This window comes from Amphiprion ocellaris, chromosome 7, assembly GCF_022539595.1.
Source record: "Amphiprion ocellaris isolate individual 3 ecotype Okinawa chromosome 7, ASM2253959v1, whole genome shotgun sequence".
Taxonomy (NCBI): domain Eukaryota; kingdom Metazoa; phylum Chordata; class Actinopteri; family Pomacentridae; genus Amphiprion; species Amphiprion ocellaris.
This window is the reverse complement of record NC_072772.1, coordinates 476,877-499,069: the sequence shown is the minus strand read 5'-3', so window position 1 is coordinate 499,069 and position 22,193 is coordinate 476,877. Positions and strand designations below refer to the sequence as shown.

General features: G+C 42.1%; 1 protein-coding gene across 2 annotated transcripts in view; it reads right to left on the bottom strand.

The window, feature by feature from the left end:
• Positions 1-22,070, bottom strand: part of traf4a (tnf receptor-associated factor 4a) — a 39,731-nt gene extending 17,661 nt beyond the window's left edge. Inside the window, exon 1 of one of the 2 annotated variants that reach the window (XM_023287636.3) lies at positions 21,586-22,070. In XM_023287636.3, the coding sequence (XP_023143404.1) occupies positions 21,586-21,728 (143 nt within the window). In that variant the 5' untranslated portion in view covers positions 21,729-22,070. The remainder of the gene's footprint in view (positions 1-21,585) is intronic. The other variant, XM_023287634.3, reaches the window with a different exon arrangement.
• Positions 22,071-22,193: the final 123 nt, after the last annotated feature.

The following is a 22,193-nucleotide window of genomic DNA, read 5'->3' as shown; positions in this document are numbered from 1 at the left end:
TCCAGAGTGTTTCTGATGTTTCTACAGATCAAATGTTTAATTGATTCATGAAGAAGAGAATCAGCAGCTTCATCCATCCATCCATCCATTTTCTATACACCGCTTAATCCTCACTAGGGTCGCGGGGGGGCTGGAGTCTATCCCAGCTGACTCGGGCGAAGGCAGGGGACACCTGGACAGGTCACCAGTCTGTCACAGGGCCACATATATAGACAAACAAGCACTCTCACATTCACACCTACGGGCAATTTAGAATAATCAATTAACCTCAGCATATTTTTGGACTGTGGGAGGAAGCCGGAGTACCCGGAGAAAACCCATGCATGCACAGGGAGAACATGCAAACTCCATGCAGAAAGATCCCGGGAAAGCCGGGACGCGAACCAGGGATCTTCTTGCTGCAAGGCGAAGCAGCTTCATCATCAAGGAAAATAATTAGCAGTTGCAGCCCTGATATATCAGATATAACAGGAATGAATGAGCTTTAGGGATGCTTTTAGGCAGATTTTGTTACTTTCAGACAGAGGCAGACAAGCTGTTTAAAATCTTTCTCCTAAGCCAAGCAGCTTTTTAGCAGAGACATGAGAGTGGCTTCATCCTCACCTGTGACTCAGTAAGAATGCAAATAAGTAACTAACACAATGTTTGACTATTTCTTCTCATACAGACTTTTCTAACCCCTGCAGTTACCATTTAGCAGCATTGGAAGTACAGTCGCTCAAGTATTTTTACTTGAGTGTTTTCTTTTAAAACAACGCATCTTACATCAACAGATGTTTTGATACCAGACTGGTATTAAGTATAAAACAAGTCAGTGTGACTTGAACATGATGTGTGACTTTGGACAGCCACAAAACACTTTAATGATGGAAACTTCTCAAAGAGAAAGCTAAATGTTTTTCCAAACAGTTTATTTTTATGTTGTTGCTGCTGTCTCTGGAGCTGTCTGACCACAAACCACAATTTGTTTTAATTTCTTCCAAATGAAAGTAGAGGAGCTACTTACAGGCAGCATTTCTGCTGAACGCAGCATTTCAGGACAATAAGATCAAAGTCATGTTTTTAAAAAAACACCATATTTAAAGCTTAAACTGCACACCACAGACTCAGAAGTCAGAATTAATGTTGTGTAAAATCTTTGTTAATGGCCTTTATAAGTAGTGCTGCTTGTTTCACCTGACTAACTCACTTTTCTGACACCAGCAGGAGATATGACCTGCAGACCTCATGATTAGCTGGAATAAGCTGGAGTGACGGCGGTGAAGGTGGGAGGTTTCCACCTGTGGAACCTGATAGACTTTGCCCAGAGCTCTTTTGGCTTTTGCAGCCCTCTCATCTGTCTGAAAAAGGGAGGCACAGCTTCTACTTACAGAGTTGATGACACGCCCGCCCACAGGTGGACCGACGGCTCCTTTACAGGCTTTCTGAGTGGGATGTCCACATCGCATGGTGCTGTGACAGCTCCTTGTGTGGGATTTAAGACCTACAAGATAAGCTGTCCATACCTGTGGTTTGCTGGAGATTATATTCTCTGTAAAGTCTTTGTGGTGCCACCTATACCAGGAAGGCAAAGTTACTATCTACCTGCAAGCTGAGCCACCTTTAAACACAGTAAGACAATGTGCTGAGATTAGAAAAGTTTGTTTGACACTGAACTAGGTCAGTTGGTCATTTTGCTAGTATTAATCTCTCTCAAGCTGTTTGTCATAGGTAATAATCCAAATGTTTCCTTGTTTAAGCCTCTTAAATGTGAAACAAAAGCTGTTTTCTTCTCTTTACATTGTAGTAAATAGATTTTTGAGTGTCTGACTGCCATCTGATGATGTCTTGTTGGAGTTTTCTTATGAATATCTTTAGATTTTTATGCTGGAAAATAATACATCAAACATCAAACACAAGGTTTGCTATTACCCATGTTGGTTAACTTTTGTTAAACCAAACTACATGTCTTGCAGGATTAAAGACTTCTTACTGTTTGGCTTATTATTGTCCTTCCACCACCCAGCAAAGCCTTTCAGCCAGTTAAGCAGCTGATACTTTAATTCTTGGTGGGAGCATCTCTTTTCAGTTTTATGAGACTGGTATAGCCTTCTGATCTCGTTTAATTTCATCGACATGATATGTGCATCTAATCATGTCCCCATCTGCTCTGTCATTACTTTAAAATACAAATGTTATCATTATTACAGATCGTATTTCACCTAACACAAGGGTCATCTGATGCATATCAGTCCTGTGAAATTTAGCGTTCCTGTACTTTGGCCAAAGAGTCATAAGACTGTAAATTTTAGTGAAAAAAAAATTTTTTAAATCATGTGAATGCACTAAAAAGACCGGAAGACATGGGATCAATTCCTAAATGGGCTCTGCAAACAGGACATGCTTTCCTTAAAAATATTTTTTACAGCCTGGTTTTTGACAGATTCTTTTTGTTGGATTTGGCAGGAGCCTGAAGTGCTCGTCGGTGCAGAATATGACACCTGTAAAATCCTATCTGACTTCCTCTGCTGGTCACTAACAGCCACTGGCAGCTGTTTCATACGAAGTAACAATGGCTGACAGTGTGCAGGTCATGGTCATCAGCAACACAGAAATAAATCACATCTGACTCCGTGTCAGACAACGCTAAAAAGACAGGCAGAAAATTAAACCATGTCCAACCGCTCATAGCATATATTCATGTACGTTGAACATTTGTTGCAGTGTAAGCGCCCTGCTTTATGCTTCCTTACTGAGAAAAAGATTATTTTTGTTGTGTTGCTCTGCCATGGCAGGAAAAAAATCATGATGCAAGTGGAAGAAAGGCACTACTACAAGAGAAAGCGTGTGTGGGTGGATGTCTGGCCTCTTTCCCTGGCTTCATCTCCTGCACCCCATGTAACACACTCACTGAGACCAAATGTGGACCAAGATAGACGAACCATTAAAAGAAGGTTTTACTATGTGCTACACCGACAACACCTACAAAATCTGAACAGAAGAAAGTGGATTTTGATGCCAGTGAGATTTTGTTTCGTGCCTACGCAGAAATAAATTTCTGACCACACAAACAGTGTAGATCAGGACACCTGGGGCCATCCCTGCTCATGCCGTCATCGCTTATGTAATGATATTCGTTTCTCCGTGCTGTTCACCTCACCGAGCTGACATTTGTGAGCACAAGCCATCTGTGAGCGAGTTCACGCAGCTATAAAGTGTCCAAAGGTTAACAAAATCTCTGTTTGTTTTCCTTAAATGTCAGCTTTGCAGTAGCACTGGCAGCAGATAAACATGAACATTACTGTGTACTCTGTACTTCAGAACTCTGATGGAGTTTATTTAAATTTTGACCCAACAATAAACTCAATATTTTTGAGGGTTGTCCTTTAAATTTCATCATCAGGGCAAAATTTTGCCCATTTAGGAAGGAAAAATCCTGGATGATGTTATGACACAGGATGATTGTAAAAGAAAGATGTAACTTATGTCAATAAAAGACCTCGTGGTGTGAATAGTGTGTTCCCCTGTCAACCTACACAGTTATTTTGAATTATCTACAGAAAAATAAAACAGAAAGACAAACATGCCAAAAAAAACTAGATGAACTTTTGATCCACATAATATACAGCTAGGAGTACAATAATCCTGTTAGCATCATGCTTTTATGTTGATGATTCATTCATAAAGGTTGGTTGAACAGAGTTCATGCACTTGGTTTTCATGTTTACGTTTTTTCCTGGGAACAGAATTACATTTCCTGGACAGACGTATTCACTCATGATTATTTAAGTAGCACCCGGAAGCTCAAGAGGTGAAATCAGATCGTCAGTTTGAATTTGTGAGCAATTAAACAACCATGAGTCATGGTATTGCCAGAGGTGCAGCTTTGACGTACAGCCACGATAACAAACTGTGGAAGAAACAACCAGAGGAAAAGCTGAAAGCACAAACTGAGGGAAAAGAGCAGAAGGAGGGATGGATGGATATGGAGGGTCAGCCATCTGCAGGCTGAAGGCAGCCTGTGAGATCCATAATCCATCTTTAAGTGTGTGAGGAGGAGAGGCAGCACTTACAAGTAGTTATAATCCCCTCGTACTGCCTCCTTCCATCAGAGTGATCAGCTCTGACGTTTATCAGAGAGGGCAGGGCTAGAACACAAAACTACACTTGTTACCAGTTTTTGTGCTAAGCTAACTGGCTACAGGTCATTCATATGTGTGAGTTTAGAGGAATAGTTTTGTTGAAGCACCTTTTTGCTTTCTTATCAAGAGACTAATAAAAATGCTTTATGATGGTTTCATGTCGATAGTGTCTAAGGCTACGATTATTCTACATGCATGAGAGTGGCATCAACTTGAGCCCAAAGGATCCATCGATAGGTCGATATTAGCCTGCAACAGACATCATGGCACCAATGGACATGTTGTCTGATATGCACCAATGAAAGCTGTCTTTTACAAAACATAATGCAGAAAAAGATCTGAGGGGTAATTTAGAAATGGGAAGTAAAGCTTTGAATAGACTGCTGGAAAGTTAGTAAACAATAACCACATAATTTTCCTCTTTCAATATAATTCTAAAACACTATATTTGTAGCTGTAGACAATATTAGACAGTCATTAGTATCAGAATTTCTTACAAATCCAGTATTGGTCACAAATCTAGTAGGTCAAGCCATAGTATCAATCATACCATCTAATTCTTGACTTCAAAGCCAACAAGCTTATCTTCCAAAATTATATGGATTTCAGTCTCTGTTATGCAGCTTTATATCTACACCGACTGTTTTTACTGTGCTTGGCAGGCAATCAAATAAATCAGTAAATGTAATAGCATGCTGTAGGATCTTTTGTTTTCCTGCTCAATTTCATCCCCCAGATTATACGCTGAATGCAGGAGGTACAGGAAAATCAATCCACTTTCATTAACTGCTGCTGATCTGGGAGCAGGATGGGGGTTGAGAGAGTTGAGTCCCATCAATTGTAGTGGGAGCTGAGCTCATGCATGCATGAGTGCAGTCACCCTCACCCACGCAGCCACAGCAAAACAGAAGAGAGAGAGACCACCATAACAGAGGCGTACCCACACCAACGAGGGCCTGCACTGCGTACATGAAAGGAACGGAGAGCTTGAAAGGAGATGCTTCACGTTTGATCTGGTTGAAGGGCGGTTTTTGGAGGCGGGATGGGTGGAGGACTGCATCTGGAGATCAATAAAAGTCCTGAGCTTTAACATGTCGCAGATGTGAGAAGGACCTGCTGCTCCGTGAAGAAGTGCTAAAAGCGGCTGTCAAGGTTGCAATAGGTGTGAAACAGCCCACTCTCCATTTTACTACCCGCCGTCACACGTCGCTCAAGACTCAAACGCTGCCAGAGCAAGAGAGGCATCAACTGTTATTCCACAACAAAAGGAAGTTATGCACTATAAATCTCTCCAGACACGTGTGAATTTTAGCTGTTTTAATCACAGATGGCTGGTTTAATTTTAGCGCAGCTTCACAGGGCAGATTTCTCTCCAAAAAAAGCGATCTGCAGCTTCGAGGAGCTGCAGCGCTGCCACACTAATCTCGGCTGCACTGGACGGAGCAGCTCTGAAACTGCCAAGATATTGCCTGGCCTATTGAAGGAAGAGCTCACTGCCAACTGTATGCATATGGCGTTGGACGAGCAGTAACAGACACAGTCGCCTCTTTTTCCCCCTTCAAACAGCATTAATGAATCAGCTATTGGAGTCACAATCATGGAGAAGCACAGCATGAAATCGCAGCACTAGTGCAGATTAAGTGTGGAAGCAGCAGCGCGCTTTGAGCTATTGTACAAGCTGTCTGTCAAAATAAGAGCAAAGGGATGCTATGCATTTCCCATCAGCATGTGAAGTCTGCCATAATAAGGTGGCAGAAAAGAGAAACTTGTTAATGTGCAGGTGGTTGGGTTGGGGTCACTTCTCAGCTTGGAATTTACACTGTTTCCTAACAGTAGCTCAGCAGTTTGGAGTTCAAGGCTATAGACAGATGAATATCAATCTTGGCCCTGTGTGCTAAATATGAAGCTGCAGTCACTAAGTTTACCTTAGTACTAAGACTGGAGACAGAGGAAGCAGCCGGCCTGTCTCTGTCCAAAGGTTTCTGTACAGATTAAAGATACAAGCTATAACTTCCTGTATTGGCGATGGACGTGTGCCAGTGGGTGGACTTTATTATTTGAGCAAAGCTAAGATATCATTTTCTTCATTGTTTCAAGTCTTCATGCTAATTATGATTAGCCATATTTGAAGTAACAGTTACATATTTTGAGGAGCACACACTCATATGGCTCTATTAAATGTCTAAAATCTGCTTAGAAACACCTCTGAAGTTCACTTTAACCACTATATATCTTGTTTTTTTGATCCAAACAAACCAAACCAAGCTAGCAGTTTGTGTCCAAGCTGCTGACTGTACTGTTAGCTTCATATTTAGCCAAAGTGTTATCAATCTTGTCTAACTCTTTGCATCTATTTCTTTAAGTTTCAGCAGCTATTTAAAATCTTCTTACAGATGTCAGACTGAGCTGACATACTGCTGATGGTCAGAACATCTGGCAGATGGCTGACGGGGGGGTTAGGAGGTTAATGCCAAGTAAATCCAGAGATAAGCATATTCTGTATGATAAAGCACTTCACATTGAACACACTTTCTCTGTTTAGTTAGGATACAAGATGTGAAAGTGGTCCTGCACATAAATAGTGGATTAACTCAAGATTTAAATGCCAGGACAGTTCCTGCTCAAGCATGGAGACAGGAGGAGCAACCCTGAAATAAGAAACCCTGCGACTGGATCGAGCTTTAATGGAGCATCTCTGTGATCCTTCCTCACAGTAGTAAAGATTAAAAAAATCCCACAAGGTGTTTAAAAGCTATTAAAATTAAAAAAGGATTTCACATACAGAGGTTTAATGCTTCTTTAACCAATTAAGACTATGAGGTCAGATACTTTTCCCCTAAATTAAGCGGTATGGATTTCAGCATCAAAATACAATTTTAGTCATGAAAATCTGAACTCCTGTGGGAGAAAGAAGAGGAATATGGCGGTGATTTGTTAGCTGGTCCTAACAGGACATTATTCCCGCATAACGACCTCCTTCAGCTCTCTGCAGGGTTTATGACTTTAAAAACCAGCAAGATCAGTTTCACCCAGGCCAGAAGCCAAAGGGGACAATTTAACTTTAAAGGGGATTTACTCCAAACTTGGCCACCAGAGACTCAACATCAATCAGAAGCCACTTAGAGCTAAAGTTTCACTATTTAATGCCGATAGACAGCAGCTCATGGTAGAAAAGGAAGGGAAGACGAGCCGCTGCTGCTGCTCTGCATGCTCTCATCGTGAATCACATTTTATAGCAATTCGTAAGAAGAGCACTTCGGTTCGCTCCTTTATGAAGCCGCTCTCAACGCCAAAGCCTGCAGCAGACAAAGAAGACTTGTTTTTAATGCAGGCAGATCTGCTGTGTACCCCTGGGGGAGACAGCCTCAGAGAAACTGCTCTCATCACTCTTCAATTAAAACTATTCTTTTACTGCAGGCTGACTGACACTCCTTTGAAAATATGTGGAGCAAAGTAAGCTGTAAACAAGCTGCGAGGGGAAAAACAACACTTTGTCTGCTGCCAGACCGCTGAAACTTCTGTATCAGGTCCAGGAAGCCAGTGACTGATGAGCAGATCATGTCACTTAATTTCTGTATCATGTCTCCTGCAAGCCACCGCAGCAGGTGGGCAGCAGATAATGCGACCGACGAACAACAACTTATGAACAACAGATCTGTTCATGAACTTACACCTGCAATCATCTCGACAAATAAGGAGTTTAAAAAGATTTCACAAAGTCATTCAGGCTTGTTAGATGCTAAAAAATTAATAAATTCTCCTATTTTAGAAGAGTTTTAAGTGTTTCATCGTGTGAAGTATCTGCAATCAAGTTTCCATCCACCTGTTTTTAAGCTCATCTACAGTCATGTGTTAAAAACGTCATGTGTCAAGAGTGACAACTTGTTTTTTTTTGATGCAAACACTCCTTAAATTAATACATAAAACAAACACAAAATGCAACCATTCCCTCTTCTTTTGCAATAGTTTAACAGCACCGTACTGGACAATTAACACCTCCAGCTGCTAATCTTGATGCGCTCAAGTGTTTTGCTTGAAAGAAGGATGGAAACATGCATTTTCTTGTCATTTACACTAAATTTGAAGCAGAAAACTGACCTGTGTAAATAAAATGATCATCCAACATTGTCTCCTTTCAACAAGTCAATGTTGAACTCTATGAAGTTGTTTTAAACTCCAGAAAGAGCAGCTCTGCTGTCATTAACCAGCTGTCTTTTCTTTCCTGTCCTTCATGAATAAGTCACGCGCGCGCACACACGCACGCACGCACGCACGCACGCACACACACACACACACCCAAATACCTTGCTAGTTATTTTGGTCCCATCCCACAAGAACACCTTTGGGGAAAATGTGAAATGCCCTGTGTGACACATGCATTAATGAGGCGGAGGGCAAAGGAGTCCAACCCTGCAGGATCATTAAGACATAAAGTGTTTCGACAGAGTGACTCACTGTCAAACTGATAAGCACATTTGTTGTTGGATCACATGCTGGTGTCTGAGTTCAGGACAAGCAGAAGATGGTTCTGACTACAGACAGGAGAGTGATTTGGATTTTCCCTCATCGGATTCTGTGACCTGTCACGTCGTGATTCACCGTGAGTCACCTGTTCTCCTCTCAGCCAGAATAATGGAAAAAGTCTCATCTTAACTTTCTTCCTTGACGCCGCTCACCTTCAGAAATTGATGCCTCGCTTCCCTCTCAGACATCAGGAAGAAAAACAGCGTTACATAATGTGAATTTCTGTTTCCGGCTCATTTGAATTTGCACTGAAATGTGAGCAGAAAAGCTCCTTTTCCTGATTTGTCAGTAAGCTGATTTGGGCCTGTGAGGTGTGCACATCACTGGCAGTGACAATTTTAGGTCCTGTGCTTTTGTGTCCATGGTAACGGAGGGTGTGGGGGGGAGTTGAGGGTTTTTAGGTGTGTGTGTAGCTGATAGGCGAGCACACACAGAGACAAGCACTAATTCACAAAAAGGAAACGATCCCTGCTCACTGCTGCTATTATCAGCTGCTGTAATCACACTTCAGACGTGTTGTGGCTCCTGGTTTCCCTCATCAGTCTCCATCTGTGAAGACAGCATGTAGATGAAGTCCAAAACAAAGCCCAGAGTGCGTTTCAGCCTCCCATGAGTGACTGCGAGCGGCGCCTCCTGCAGTTGTCCACTTCTCTGCTTTGTGGATGCAGTTTCTTTGTTCAGCGAGGTGAGGTGCTGACGTCAAATTGCCTCCTTTGTTTCAAAACGCCTCAGCTGCATTGTTCGTCTAGCATGAATTCTTCAACCTGCCCCTGTTGCCGGGAGCAACAAAGAGATAAATGACAAGATTTTTCAATCAGCTCATAAAAGAGTAGAAGGGATGACGAAAAGAAGAAGCAAATAGAGGAATTAGCAACAAATACAGATGACACCCATTCTTCATAACGATAAATGTGCTCATTATTGACAGATAAATTATGGTCTGCACTGCTTTAGCTGCACTATGACAACTAATTAATTGTGTTTCTTTGCAGCACTTCCTGCAACAAGTTCATCAAATGAGCAGAGGTGTTCCTAAGGGCTGCTGTGATAGGCCAGGTCCAATGATTTTGATAGTTTTTATGCAAAAATGGGCAAAATTCAGCACCTCTTCAGTTGTGAATATTTTGGTGGTTTTCTATGTCTCCCGCCACAGTAAACTAACTATCTTTTGGGTTTGACAGTTGTTCAGGCAGAGCAAACAGTCTGAATAAGACGAGTCAGACATTTGCTCCCAGCGATCAACCAGCTGATGAAGATAATCACTGGCATCGGTTAATGTACTTCAACAAACAGCTGATCCGGTCTCATTTCCATGGCTGGTGAGCTGAGAAAGTCTAGAAAACAAACGCTCCTTCATGGTGAAGGAGGTGACCATTCCATCTGGAGGTGCACCTGATGAAGTGACTTCCTGCGCTGCCTTTTCATTGGATCTATAGCCGGCCTGTTCAGAGGGAGGAAGAAGGAGGGTCGGAGCGTTAATGCTGTGTTGATGTATCTGAAAATGAGATCCTGAGGTGCGACACAAGGGAGTCATTGAGCTGTTTGGTTAAAGGACCGCCACAGTAAACAGACCAGCTGATGAGAGGAAGACGGAAGAGTCTCGGCAGGAAGGAAGCCCTCGTGGCTGAAAGAAAAAAAAAGGGGGCAACTGGGCAACGACCTTAACATTGACGGACACCCCTGCAGATAAATGATTAGAATTCAGAGTGTGTTCGCTTAAAGTGAAGGGCTTAACTGCTCCGCCGACACCTGTTCGGCTCCACAGAGGAGCCTTTCACTGAGGACAGGTGCCTCGGCCTGCTTCCCGGCACTCTCTGCTCCCAGCTGCTCCGCTTTCAGACCTCAGATTCCTCACATGCCTTCCTGTCAGCTTAGAAACCACTGCAGCCCCTGATACCAACAAGGAGCATTAACTCCACATAGGCGCTAAAGAGTGCTGGCAGTTCGTGAGGTTTTGGAAGCTGCATTAAAGCACTTTTCTCACTCAGCACTTGGTGGCAAGTTCCCTGAAAGTATGTGTGAGCTTCACCTCCTACATGAATAACAACAAGACATCACTTCCATTACGATCATCAGCTTTACTCGGACTCAAATGAAGCAAACTCAAGAACCTGCTGCATCATCAGAATCATTTCTCAGAACTGTTTCTACATTCAGTCCCAAATTGAGAAATTTTACGTGGGTTTCAGGCTGCAACAAACATTTATTTTGATGGTTTTATTAATTTAATTCATCTGCCAATCATTTTCTTGATTAACCAACTTATCCTTTGCTCTATGAAATAGTAAATATTGGCAGTTATGATTCCCTAAAGCATCTTCAAAAAGCCTGTTATGTCTCACCCTGATTTTAAAACCTAAATATGTTCAAGAAGTGTGCCAATTTCTCATATTTAAACAGCTTTAAAAAATCCTGTTTATTATTACGGTTATCTATTGATGGACTGAACTGATTCATCACAGCTCTTACCATTTAGAACAGAAAACAGGTGAAAAAGCATGTTGAAGTCCCGACAACCCGAAACCAACTGTCAGAAAAGACACAGACAAGCAAGAAAACCTCACAATTTAGATGCTAAATTGTAAAAATGTTCATTATAGTTGCTAATAAAGACTCTTGATGGTGCCTGACTGTCCTCTGCATTTGAGATTTTATCAAGTTTTGAAAATAATAACAGCAAAACCGGAAAACACAAAGCGTCCTGCTGGAATAATTCACGTGGGAGTGTGAACATATGTGTTGCAGCATGCAAACACGCTCTGTCGGTTCAGTGACCTATGCACAAGACAAACACGGTGGATGATTTGGGGGGGGGGGGGGGTGTCAATTAGTGCAATAGGGAGCAGATGTAACCCGAGTGAGCAGTGAAAACTCAAACCTGAAAATATCTGCTGCTGAACCCTAAAATCAGTCATTAGCACCACAACTACAAGGCCTCATTACAAGCCCCTGCTGGCAGTGGGAACAGGCAGCCTGCATGTATGTACTATCATAAACATACCTTTATCTGCGCTGCCTCACATAGCATGCATACCCAGGCACGTGTACACACTAGCCGTGCTGCTCAGATCTGGGCCAACTGGCGGCGGTCCAGCAGCAGGGCTGGGCTGAGCGGCTCGGCCCCAGCATGCTCGCTGTGTGAGGGGCAAGGTGCTTCGCTGCATAGCTGGAATGTCTTCCATCTTTGTTTGACCCCATAAGGCTGCAGGATTCATTTTAAAGGAGCTCTTACAGAGGAGGGCAAGTGGAGGCATGTCTGTAACGGGCTGGTGTAGGGCACTTCTAGTACTTCTGTTCTATCAGAGCTGTGGTTTAAGATCAGGGACATTAAATTAGACGAAGCAGCAGTTCAATTTATACACAGTTTCAGTCATCATTTCTGTGGGTTACATTAAAGGCTGCATCATGGTTTCAGTGTGCTGATGGCAATAAGAAGAACTGCTTTGTCTCTTGTGTTTGGCTGGACAATATGAAAAAGTCTAAACAGATGTGGAGGATCTACAGATGCTGCACTAAACGCTGTGTGGTCTCAAAGTTTGGGTTTTGTACGGATGCCCGCAGACACACGACAAAGCTTTCGTCATCATGATTTCACCATAACATCACCGTCACAATTCATCAGCGCAGTGACAAGACAAAACATGAGTTATCTGACAATCAGAGTATCAAACAAATCTCCTAGTCAGCCAGACAAAGGGGTTTCCCACACCAACTTCTTCTTGACTCAGCTTTTATCGACCACATCGCACATGTTGACGTCACCAGACTGCCTGTTTTATCTGACCACCGGTTAAACCTAAAAGATAGTTAATTTAATGGCATATAAGTTTTAAAAAAGACTGTAAATATCGACATTTAACAACTATAATTTTTGCATTTTTCCTTCAAAGAGGTGCTGAATTCACCAATTCAATGCCACCTTGTCTCCTCTGGGATGAGTACTGACTTGCAGTGGCTAACATTAGCTAATCTTTACACGGATAATACAGGGTAATTATCTAACGTTCATTAGTAATTTGGTGGTTTTATAAGCTTGTTGTACTAAATTCAGCATTGTCACAGATTTGTCAGTCATAGCTCATTTTCTATAGACCCACTAATACCATTAATTAGCATTTCCAGTGCTAACACTGCCTACAAATAATGATCTTTTAGGCCCATTAAAACAGTTTTTAGTCATGTTGCCGCACTACTAGAATCAAGCATTAAACTTCACCAATATACCAATATATAAGACAGTCAAAGCTGCAAAAAAGTGACATTTTAAAATCGCCAGCTGATGCAAGACTGTAATCTAAACTCATTTATTCTTTCAAAATGCCACAATTTGCTGCACAAACATATTTTGTTCACAAACTGGCAGCTCTGTATATAACGTGAAGCCAAACCATTACAAGTTATTCAGGTGTGTGGAAGCTGAGTCACTTTCTCTAAACCACAAATTACCTCCATCAGTGTTCACATACCACAAACTGCAGTGAGACAACGCTATGTGTGGTCAGACAGTCAAGGTTCACGTAGAAGTCAACTAGGGCTCTTTATAGGCACTCAGAGGTAATTCAGGATGCATCTGAGCTCTTGCTGCTGCTTTGCTTATAAATCAAATCAAATAAAATCAGGAGTGAGCAGTTCTAACTGTCTCTAATAAACTCTCAGACAATCTAAAAGCGATGTGTCTAGAGAGCCGCCCCATCGCAACGCGAGGCTAAATACCACTCGATGAGAAAATTAACCTAAGAGTTTGAAGAGGCTCTCCATCTTCTGAGTTTCAACCCGACACGAGTGCCCCTTTCTCGTTTCTTTGCCTCCACATAAGCAGCTGTCACAATATGAGTCTCGAAATGACATCTTTTCTGTGTCGGAGGGCCTCTGCAGCTGTGTGAAATGGTCAGGGCACGTTCTCTCAGCGATGCCATCATCACAGCTGCATCTCTAAAGCCTCTCAGCTTCCTCCCAGGAGACCAGTGTCTTATCCTGAAACAGGCCGGCTAACATCAATCTGTCAGTCTCTGGGGCGACGGATGCTGCTCCGAGAACAAGGGGAAGTGTATTAAAAAGAGCAAGTTTCTTCTACAAATGTCTTTTTGTGCTTTGATATAAAAAACAATCCTCATTGCTGCTGCACTTTGTTCGTTTCCTTTACTCCGAGCCACACTGGGAAAAGTTTGTTGACAAGAGAACTAGGGCATGTAGACAAAAGTCACATGTAGGCTGTGGTGGAGTCAGAACGACTGAATTACTCGTCCGCCTGTAATAATCCACTTAGTCTTGTGTTAACAAGTGAAAAGCACCCCATTTTAAAACAGGTTGTAGTGAAAACTGTCGTTTTGGCTGATTTTTTCTCACTCTTCTGTCTAAACGTGGACAATTGCTTGCTATGAGATGTCAACATCCATTTCCTTACACCCATTAAACTCTGTGATTTGAGGTTGTTTCCTGTGTTTGCTTGGAATACATTCTGATGCTTAGATTTTCAGCTTTTGTGCATCCAAGTTAAAGTAACACTGATTACAGGAGAGGTGAATGTGAGAAAATGTGAGAATTAGCTTCTTTTCTCTCACTTTAAACTGAATATTTTAAATAAACCAACAGAAAAAGAAACTAAAATGGTCATTGCTCACTATTTATTGACATGTTAGAATACAAAGGTAGTTCAGAAAGCCCAAACTAGACAAGCTGAAGTCCATATTTTTCATTTATGTTCATGTTATTGCTGCTGCTTGTTTCTATGATAAAGAAGAAAATATCTTTGTGTTAAATTTTGAAGATCATGACTTTTCATTTCATCATTAGTATCAAAGTCCAGCAATGTGGAGTGATGACATACAAAGTTCAGGAACACTTAGTGACTAACACTAACTGGCTTTCCTGCTGCTACAATAAGACAGGAGTGTGGGCGGCACAGTTCCACAGTGGCTGGTGTTTGTGTCTTTCCTTTACAGGTACATTCATGCAGCGTATAGTGCACAGACTGTTCTTTTCTCAGACTAAACACTGCTTTATCCTGCAGCATTTATTTCCTCCACACGTGTCTCTTACTTCTTCGGATGAGCAGCTCCTTCTATGTATTGATGTGTTAGAATTTACTGGGCTGTTTCCAGCTCCGTCACCCCGAGTACATCGGCTGACAGCGGCCTCAGCTCTAAGAGGCCGTCACAGAGCCCAAAGTGCAGATTGGAGGCCGGAGGGCTTTCACTCAGCGAAACACAACATCTCTGTGTGTGCAGCTCACTGACCACCGTTGTCGTCAGGGGAGGACGGGATGCTGAAGTGGCCCCCTCGAACTCTCCGGATCTGGACTCAGGATGCCTTCGCGGCACTTTCGGACACCTGCGGGGGACTGTGAATGTCTCTGTGATGCAACCGAGGGACGGGAATGGCAATGAAGGCGCAGTCATTCATCAGCCATCCATGGCTTTGCTCCCATTCAGATACAGATACCCACTGAGACACAAAGCCCCAGCTGCCTCAAGTGGCAGACTTACACACAACATTGAGCACTAATGCAACACAGCTCCATTTAGGCCTTTAAGAAACGCCCCGTCACAGCGTCCAGACAGCCTCTCTGTACGTCTCCCTGCACAGCTGCATGCACAATGGACAGAAGTGAATCCATCACATATTTAAAGGGAACTAATGTAGATTGCCACGCACTGAACCAACCAAACACATCTCAGATCAAGTCTGTTATTTGGTGTTTTGGTAACACTTTCCAATTTCTATTTAATTCTAATGAATGTGTAACTTTTAGCAAGCTGTAATGGTAAATAAATCCTTTATAGATCAGTTAGGGGCATGAATGAAAACAGCTTTTGGATTGCTTCGTAGCATACACTTGTGTTTTCGGTTCTTTAGAGGAATTGTTTGACATGTTAGAAAGTCTGCTTTCTTTGACAGTTAGCAGAAAACATCAGTGCCACTCTAAATATGTGAATTTTAATTACCGCTAGCAGCACGTTAGCTTAGATTAGCACAATTACTGGAAATAAGGGGTAAAAGCTAGTCTGACTCAGTCCGAAGCACTTTCAAAGTGCTCTAATTAACACATTACATATCATTTAGTGTCACATCATCATTGTGGGGTTTCCAGACAACCAGCATAAGAAGTTGTCTGACAAATAATTCCCTGGAAAACCACAAATCTATGTTTTACCATTCCACATTTACAGAGACAACACTAAACTTTAGAGGTGCTGGTAGGATGATTCTAGCTGTTGATCTGTGTTTCCAGTCTTTCTGCTAAACTCAACTAACTGCTGGTTGTAGTTTCAGATTTACTCTACACAGAGAGGTGAATGAGGGTATTTACAACAAAGTGTCAAAGAATTCCTTTAACTGACCAGAAAAACCCTAAAAAGAGTCGCTTGTATCCTGGAAAAAGCTGCAGAGGATCACAAAAGATGCAGAAGAGATAGTAGCCAGACGAATTTTAAACAAACTAGCAACCCAACAGTGGAAAATTATAAAGTTCTGCAAGATCCGTTGGCTATAGAGCTGACACAATTCACTGATTAACTGGTTAGTTGATCGACTGACAGTCAATCAACAATTCTGCTGATTGTCATTTATCAAGAAAAAATGCTCGATCTTGGTCTCTTTAAGGTGAAAATTTGCTACTTTTGACTACTTTCTATCTTTGTAAAACTGAATTTATTTTTGTTTTGCCAAACTAGACAACTGAAGAGGTGTTTCTGGGTTTCCTGTGAGAGTTTACAGTAATTTAGAACATTTTATGTCCTAAAGAGTAAACCAAATGATTTGGAAACTATCCATAAACTCCGTACAAACACCTCATAAGAGATGACTTATCAGATTCCTTCCACTAAGCTGCCCACATATTAAATAAAAACAGACAGATGCTGTAGAGAGCAGAGTGAAAGTGGGACGAGGCGTTGGGCTGTAGTACTTTGAACGCTGGTGACGGTGCATCGGGACTTTTTACACTGTAGAAGCGTGGGAGAGCTGCAGCAGAAGTAGTGAGTATCACCTACATCAGTGAGGAGAGAAAAAGCTGCATTACACACAGAGGATGTGTCCAAGTTTAAATGAATCACTGCTCATTCCAAAAAACACTCCCTTGGCTTTCGGACAGTGAATAATCGAGCTGTGAAAAATTCCCACATTAGCCCACTTTGGAGCTCCTCATGACTCCGGGTAAGGCAGCAGTTGCACTATGCGAGTGTGTGGAGGCCTGCAGGAAGAGGCTCCTGAGCCGAACAAACCAATTACACCCCTGTCAAAGCCGTGGCACAACACTGCATCATCCCCACAGAGGCTCCGTCGTCACATCGCAAGGTGGCTTAGGAGACCCGGCACAGACGAACCACGAGGCCCGGCATGTGTGGCACGGCCGTCAGCCCCGCTATTAAGCCTTGATGCTGCTGTATTAGACAGGCAGTGCAGCTAAAACAAAGGCCTGCTCTGGTCAGCACACAACTAACTGCTGAAGCATGTGACTCATATTCGATTGCAGAGTGTTGAGGCTGCAGGGCAACGCTGTCTTTACCCCATGACTCTCCCTGGGAGCGAGGGCAGCCTCCAGGACTGCTGCTACTGCTGTATTTACACATTCCTCCTGGGGCGGAAACACAGCCCATTAGCATCACGTGCTAACAGAGGCACTCGGACATGGTAATGCAAGAACAATTCATGTGTTTCCTCGAGTGCCTCTCAGGGCGGTTCACTTTCATTGTGGTGTCCTTTGAAGAGAAAACAAAGGATTCAGCTTTTCAAGATACTTTAACTGCCACCATTTAGTTTCTATAAGCAGCAAATAAACTATAAGAAAGGATTTATAACAGTATAATGTAATTAGTAGCAGATATAAGTGTATTCATGCATCAATAAATGGAAAACTTCTTTTTATAGAAATTTGTTGGCATTTAGAAGTCAAGTGTTTGCAGATAAATGCTAAGTAATGGGAGCTTAAAAAAATAAATTGTGACCGCTGTGGTTCAGTGACAACTATTTCCTAAGAAAGGATGATTAACACCGCAGCAATGCCACACAGTAGCCTTCCTGTGCAGCTTGTTGCAACAGAGCAAAGAGCTGGAGACGCCACCAGAGGCGTCCATGTGAAAGTGGGCAGACCAGGCTGGCAAGTCCGGACTGGATGTGACACAGCCCTCAATAATTACAGGGGAAAGGATCAACCTAGTTGCATAGCAGGCAAAGCATTAGCTAACTACCGTCTGTCAGCCTCAATAAACTTGAACTCCACTCACAAAAGATGCACACGCTGGATGGCCTCGACTGGCACACTTTGTTAATTAACGAGGTGAAAGTAGAGCCTGTCCACTGTGTCTGTATGTCAGCGCTAGTGAGGGCTGAAGGCGTGCAAAAACGCAATCTACCGCTAATATAAATGTTTATTTACACTTTATTCAACCAGCGAAGTGGATTTTAACTCCAATATAAACATATAAACATGGTTTAAAATCTCAGGTCTCACTTTCTAGAATGCAAGTCTTTATGAAGGGTTCATTAAATGTAAATAATGATCTTATTAGTGGTTATTAAATCACTCCATGGTGCCTCTAACACCAGTTATGAGTCATTCTAAGAACTTTAACTCAATTTTTAGTGTTCATGGGTTAGAAAATTACCTTTTCTATTCAGTAATATTGAAGTTTTGAACATTTGAATCACCATTGTTCAGTTTTGATGTCTGCAATCATGTGTTAGAGGTCAACAATAAAGTTTTTAATCATCTAGTCTGCATTTACAGATGTTAATAATGCATTAATAAAGAGCTTTGAGCATCTATTTTGCAGTTAAAGGTGTTAACAAGTCATTAATAGTGAGCGTTAGCCATCTAATCTGCACGTACAGATGTTATTAAGTCATTAATAAAGATTTTTAATCATCTATTTTGCAGTTACAGATGTTCAGAATTCATTAATAAAGCGTTGTGATCCTCTGGTTTGCAGTTAAGATGTTAAGAGTTTTAAGTGTTAATAAGTTGTCAAATAATGCAATGAGTTTTTGCAGTCAGTCAGACCACAGATGTTGTTCCTACAGCAGTCAGACATCAGTACCAGCAGGAGAACTCACATCCTGCTGGACTGTTCTTCCTGATCAAGGATTCTTTAGGTCATTAAGTCAAACAGGGAGGACTCAGTGGTCACATCTGATCATCCCGACCACACAGACACCTAAAGCTACGCAGCTAAAAAGTTTAGTAAGCTGTGAAACTTTACTTAAATACAGTCAGTCTGTGGGAGTTTTAAAATAAAAGGAGCATAAACTGGAGGACGAAGATGGAGGCGGGTGGAATGAGGCAGACAAAGCGTTGGGCCAAACTCATTGATCAGCAGGGAACGCTGTTCCTCCCTCGCTCTCTTTGTTCATCGCAGTTTTCTGCTTTTCAAACCAGATGCAATTTGCTGCTGTTTAGTAAAACAGAGGAGGCTTCCTGATGACTCAAAACGCTGCAAAGCAGGAACTCATGACAAACCCATTAATGTATTCACAGCATCAGTCCACCTGCTGTCAAGCACAGGCAGGAAGGTCGAGAGAATAATCACTAAATAAGGTACTGCTCCCTCCTGGAAACAAGTGGAGCTTTTAAAGATGTTACACCATATTTGCTTCCTCAGTTTGTCTGCATGTTTCATGAAGGAAAGCTGAAGACATTTTAGGATTTTTTCAGCACTGGTTACAGCTAAATAGCAATAAGACCAGTTTGAAGGCTTCACTACAGCCAGACTGAGACATTTTTCTATAAAAGCAACAACAACCCAAGAAACTGCCACATTTATGTGAGTCATAAAACTGAATTCCAACAATTAAAATGTGACATTTAACTACATTGAGCAGCTCTCAGGCTTTAGAAACTGCAGGCAGTTGGCTTGTTTGTTTGCAACAAAAGCAAGTTTGTGTTTTGTTGTTCTCCATTTATCTTTCCATAAAATCACTGAAGCTGAGCGTTGAATCAACACTGGTGATGTCTGGTGTCCCGCTGTACAGTATGTCATCTAGACTTCAGGTCCGCTTTCATTCACAACTTATGAGTCAGTGAATGAAGTTCTACATAAATCTTTATCCAGTCTGCACAAGCTGCAAGTACAGATTTATTTTACTGATAACTTGACCTGTAACATGTCAGAAAACAACAAAAACACATTTGTCATCTGTAAACTCTTTTTTTTAAATTTCAGAGGCACAGAAACGCACCAACTCCAGAAGTCTAAGAGGTACCAAATGTTTGGCATGTTTCTTGAAAAATAACTGTAACTTCTTCTTTTTCTGGCAATCAAACCAATCAATTATTCAGCTTGGAGTTTCAGCTCTACTTCAAAACACTGAGTCAGATCCAAAGAGCTCTGGGCTGATTTTCAAACAATAAGTAAATAGAAACAAAGACAACAAACTAAACTCCCACCATCATGTCTTGAGATTGTCACATATCAAATATGGAAATATTTACTACTCTTGACAATTCAGGATAAATACAACAGAAATAGGCTTTTAAGAGACTAATCAAATTATATAAAAATGACTGCAACTGTAATATATCACCTATTGGCTGAATTTATCAGTTATTCTTAGTCAAAATAGTCCTGAGATGCTTTTAAAAGCCTTCCATGACGCTTTCTATTGTCGTATTTGTCCGATTAACAATTAAAAAGCTACGTAAATGATGTAAAATCAAGAAAAAGAAAGAAATATTTTTGGTTTGACAAATTACTTAAACATGTGTCACAGTGGTGGATTATTTTTTAACTTATCAATCAAGTAATAACTGCAGCTTTACAAACTGCCATCTCAGTTTTTGGTAATTTCAGGGCTTAATTTAGCTCTGTTAAATCATTACACTTTACTAAACAAACAATAAAGAAAAGTCCAAGAAAATGAATGAATAGTAATTTTAACCATCAATTAATCATTAGTTTCATTTCTCAAGCAGGAATGCTCATTTTCTATTTCATTTCATTGGCACAAGTGATGATTTAATTTTAGTAATCGATACTGAAAATCATCATTACTATGTTTAATGAGTGACACAAAAGTGAATCAAACAATCTGACTTCCTCAAGATGAAGAAGATTCTCCCACAACTTCCATAAAAGCGTAACAGCAAGATAGCCACCTCTTCAGAGGCTGACTGGAACTCTTTTTCCCCCAGAGAACTGTATGATTTACTGCCCATAAACATCACATAAAGACATAAAGTCACACGCAGAACATTAAGTGCAGCAGATCAGCCTGTAAAAATGCATCTGAAAGTTCTGCAGGTAACTTGTGGACAGATTCAGTGCATCATGAGTGTCCTTAAAGTGTAGTGTGACCATTAGGGACAGAGTCATCTTTAAAACAAAGAAACAAAGACCGTCTTTGAGCGAGTCTGGACAGTGATTTCAGTGTTGAGCTGATTAAGTCTGTTATGCTTGCTGACCCCTGAGTGAAAAGGTCCCCGAGTGGCCCCCCGGTGCCACCTCTGAACCACAGTGTCTAATCCTGGACTCAAATCTGTCTCCACCACACTCATACAGACAGACAGACAGACAGACAGCAGGCAGCCTGGGGCACAAACACAGGCAGGATGAGGAGGCAGGGGCCCTCTACAGGACACAATCACCACAGCATCAGGGATATTCAATGAATTAAGCATAAAGATGGCATTATTACAATAAACCTAAATGATCTGAGGTGGTATTTGGTGTGGCCAGAGGGGAGGAAACACACCTGAAGGCATGAGAGGAGAGGGGGCTGTTTACCAGGCCTCACATTGTGTTGTTGCAGCAGCAGAAGCAGCAGCAACACAAAAGGACTGAAATGAACGTAAAGACCCGCTAAGGAAAGGTGAGCAGGACACACCTACACCTTTATTTACTGTGGCTCCACCGAAACTAGACGAGGCAGGTCAGCTGTAGTGTCCGGTATCGGCTGCAGAGAGGTGGATCTCTGCAGCACACAAACATAAAAAAACACCTCTTACCTTAAAAATTCTTGCAGACAGGTGTCACAGAAGCGGTGTCCACAGGTGGACACTTGGACCGGCTCCCGCATCGCCTTGCTGCAGAGCGGACACTGGAAGCGTCTCTTTGGCTTCTCCAGAAACTTGTAATCAAACCCGGGCATGGTGGCTGTCGCTTGCGTCGGGCCTTTAGCTGCAGGTTAAAGGTACAAATGTCCTCTCGGTCCTCCCCTTGCAGGAAAAAATCGAGGCTGTTGCGCTGCAGTTTAAGCCGATGAGAGGCTCATATCACGTCCCTTCCTCCGCCGACAGATCAGGATTCTCCTCCGCTGCTCCTCCAACAAACACGGTTCGGTTCCTGCAGGGATCGATCCTTCCCTCCTGCGAAAGGGTTTGTTTTTTTAAATAATATCTGTACTGTGGCCGGCAGAGCTGCACCGTGAAGCTCCTCTGGTGATGCAGAACTGACACACTGAGCACAATGTAAAAAAGCCTCCGTCTGTTTAGGTGCAACCGAGTCCCGCCTCCTCTTCCTCCTCCTCCTCTTCCTCCTCTTCCTCCTCCTCCTCCTCCTCCTCCACACAGGAGGAGTCAAGGAGCTGAAACGCTCTGTTCACACCATTTTATCC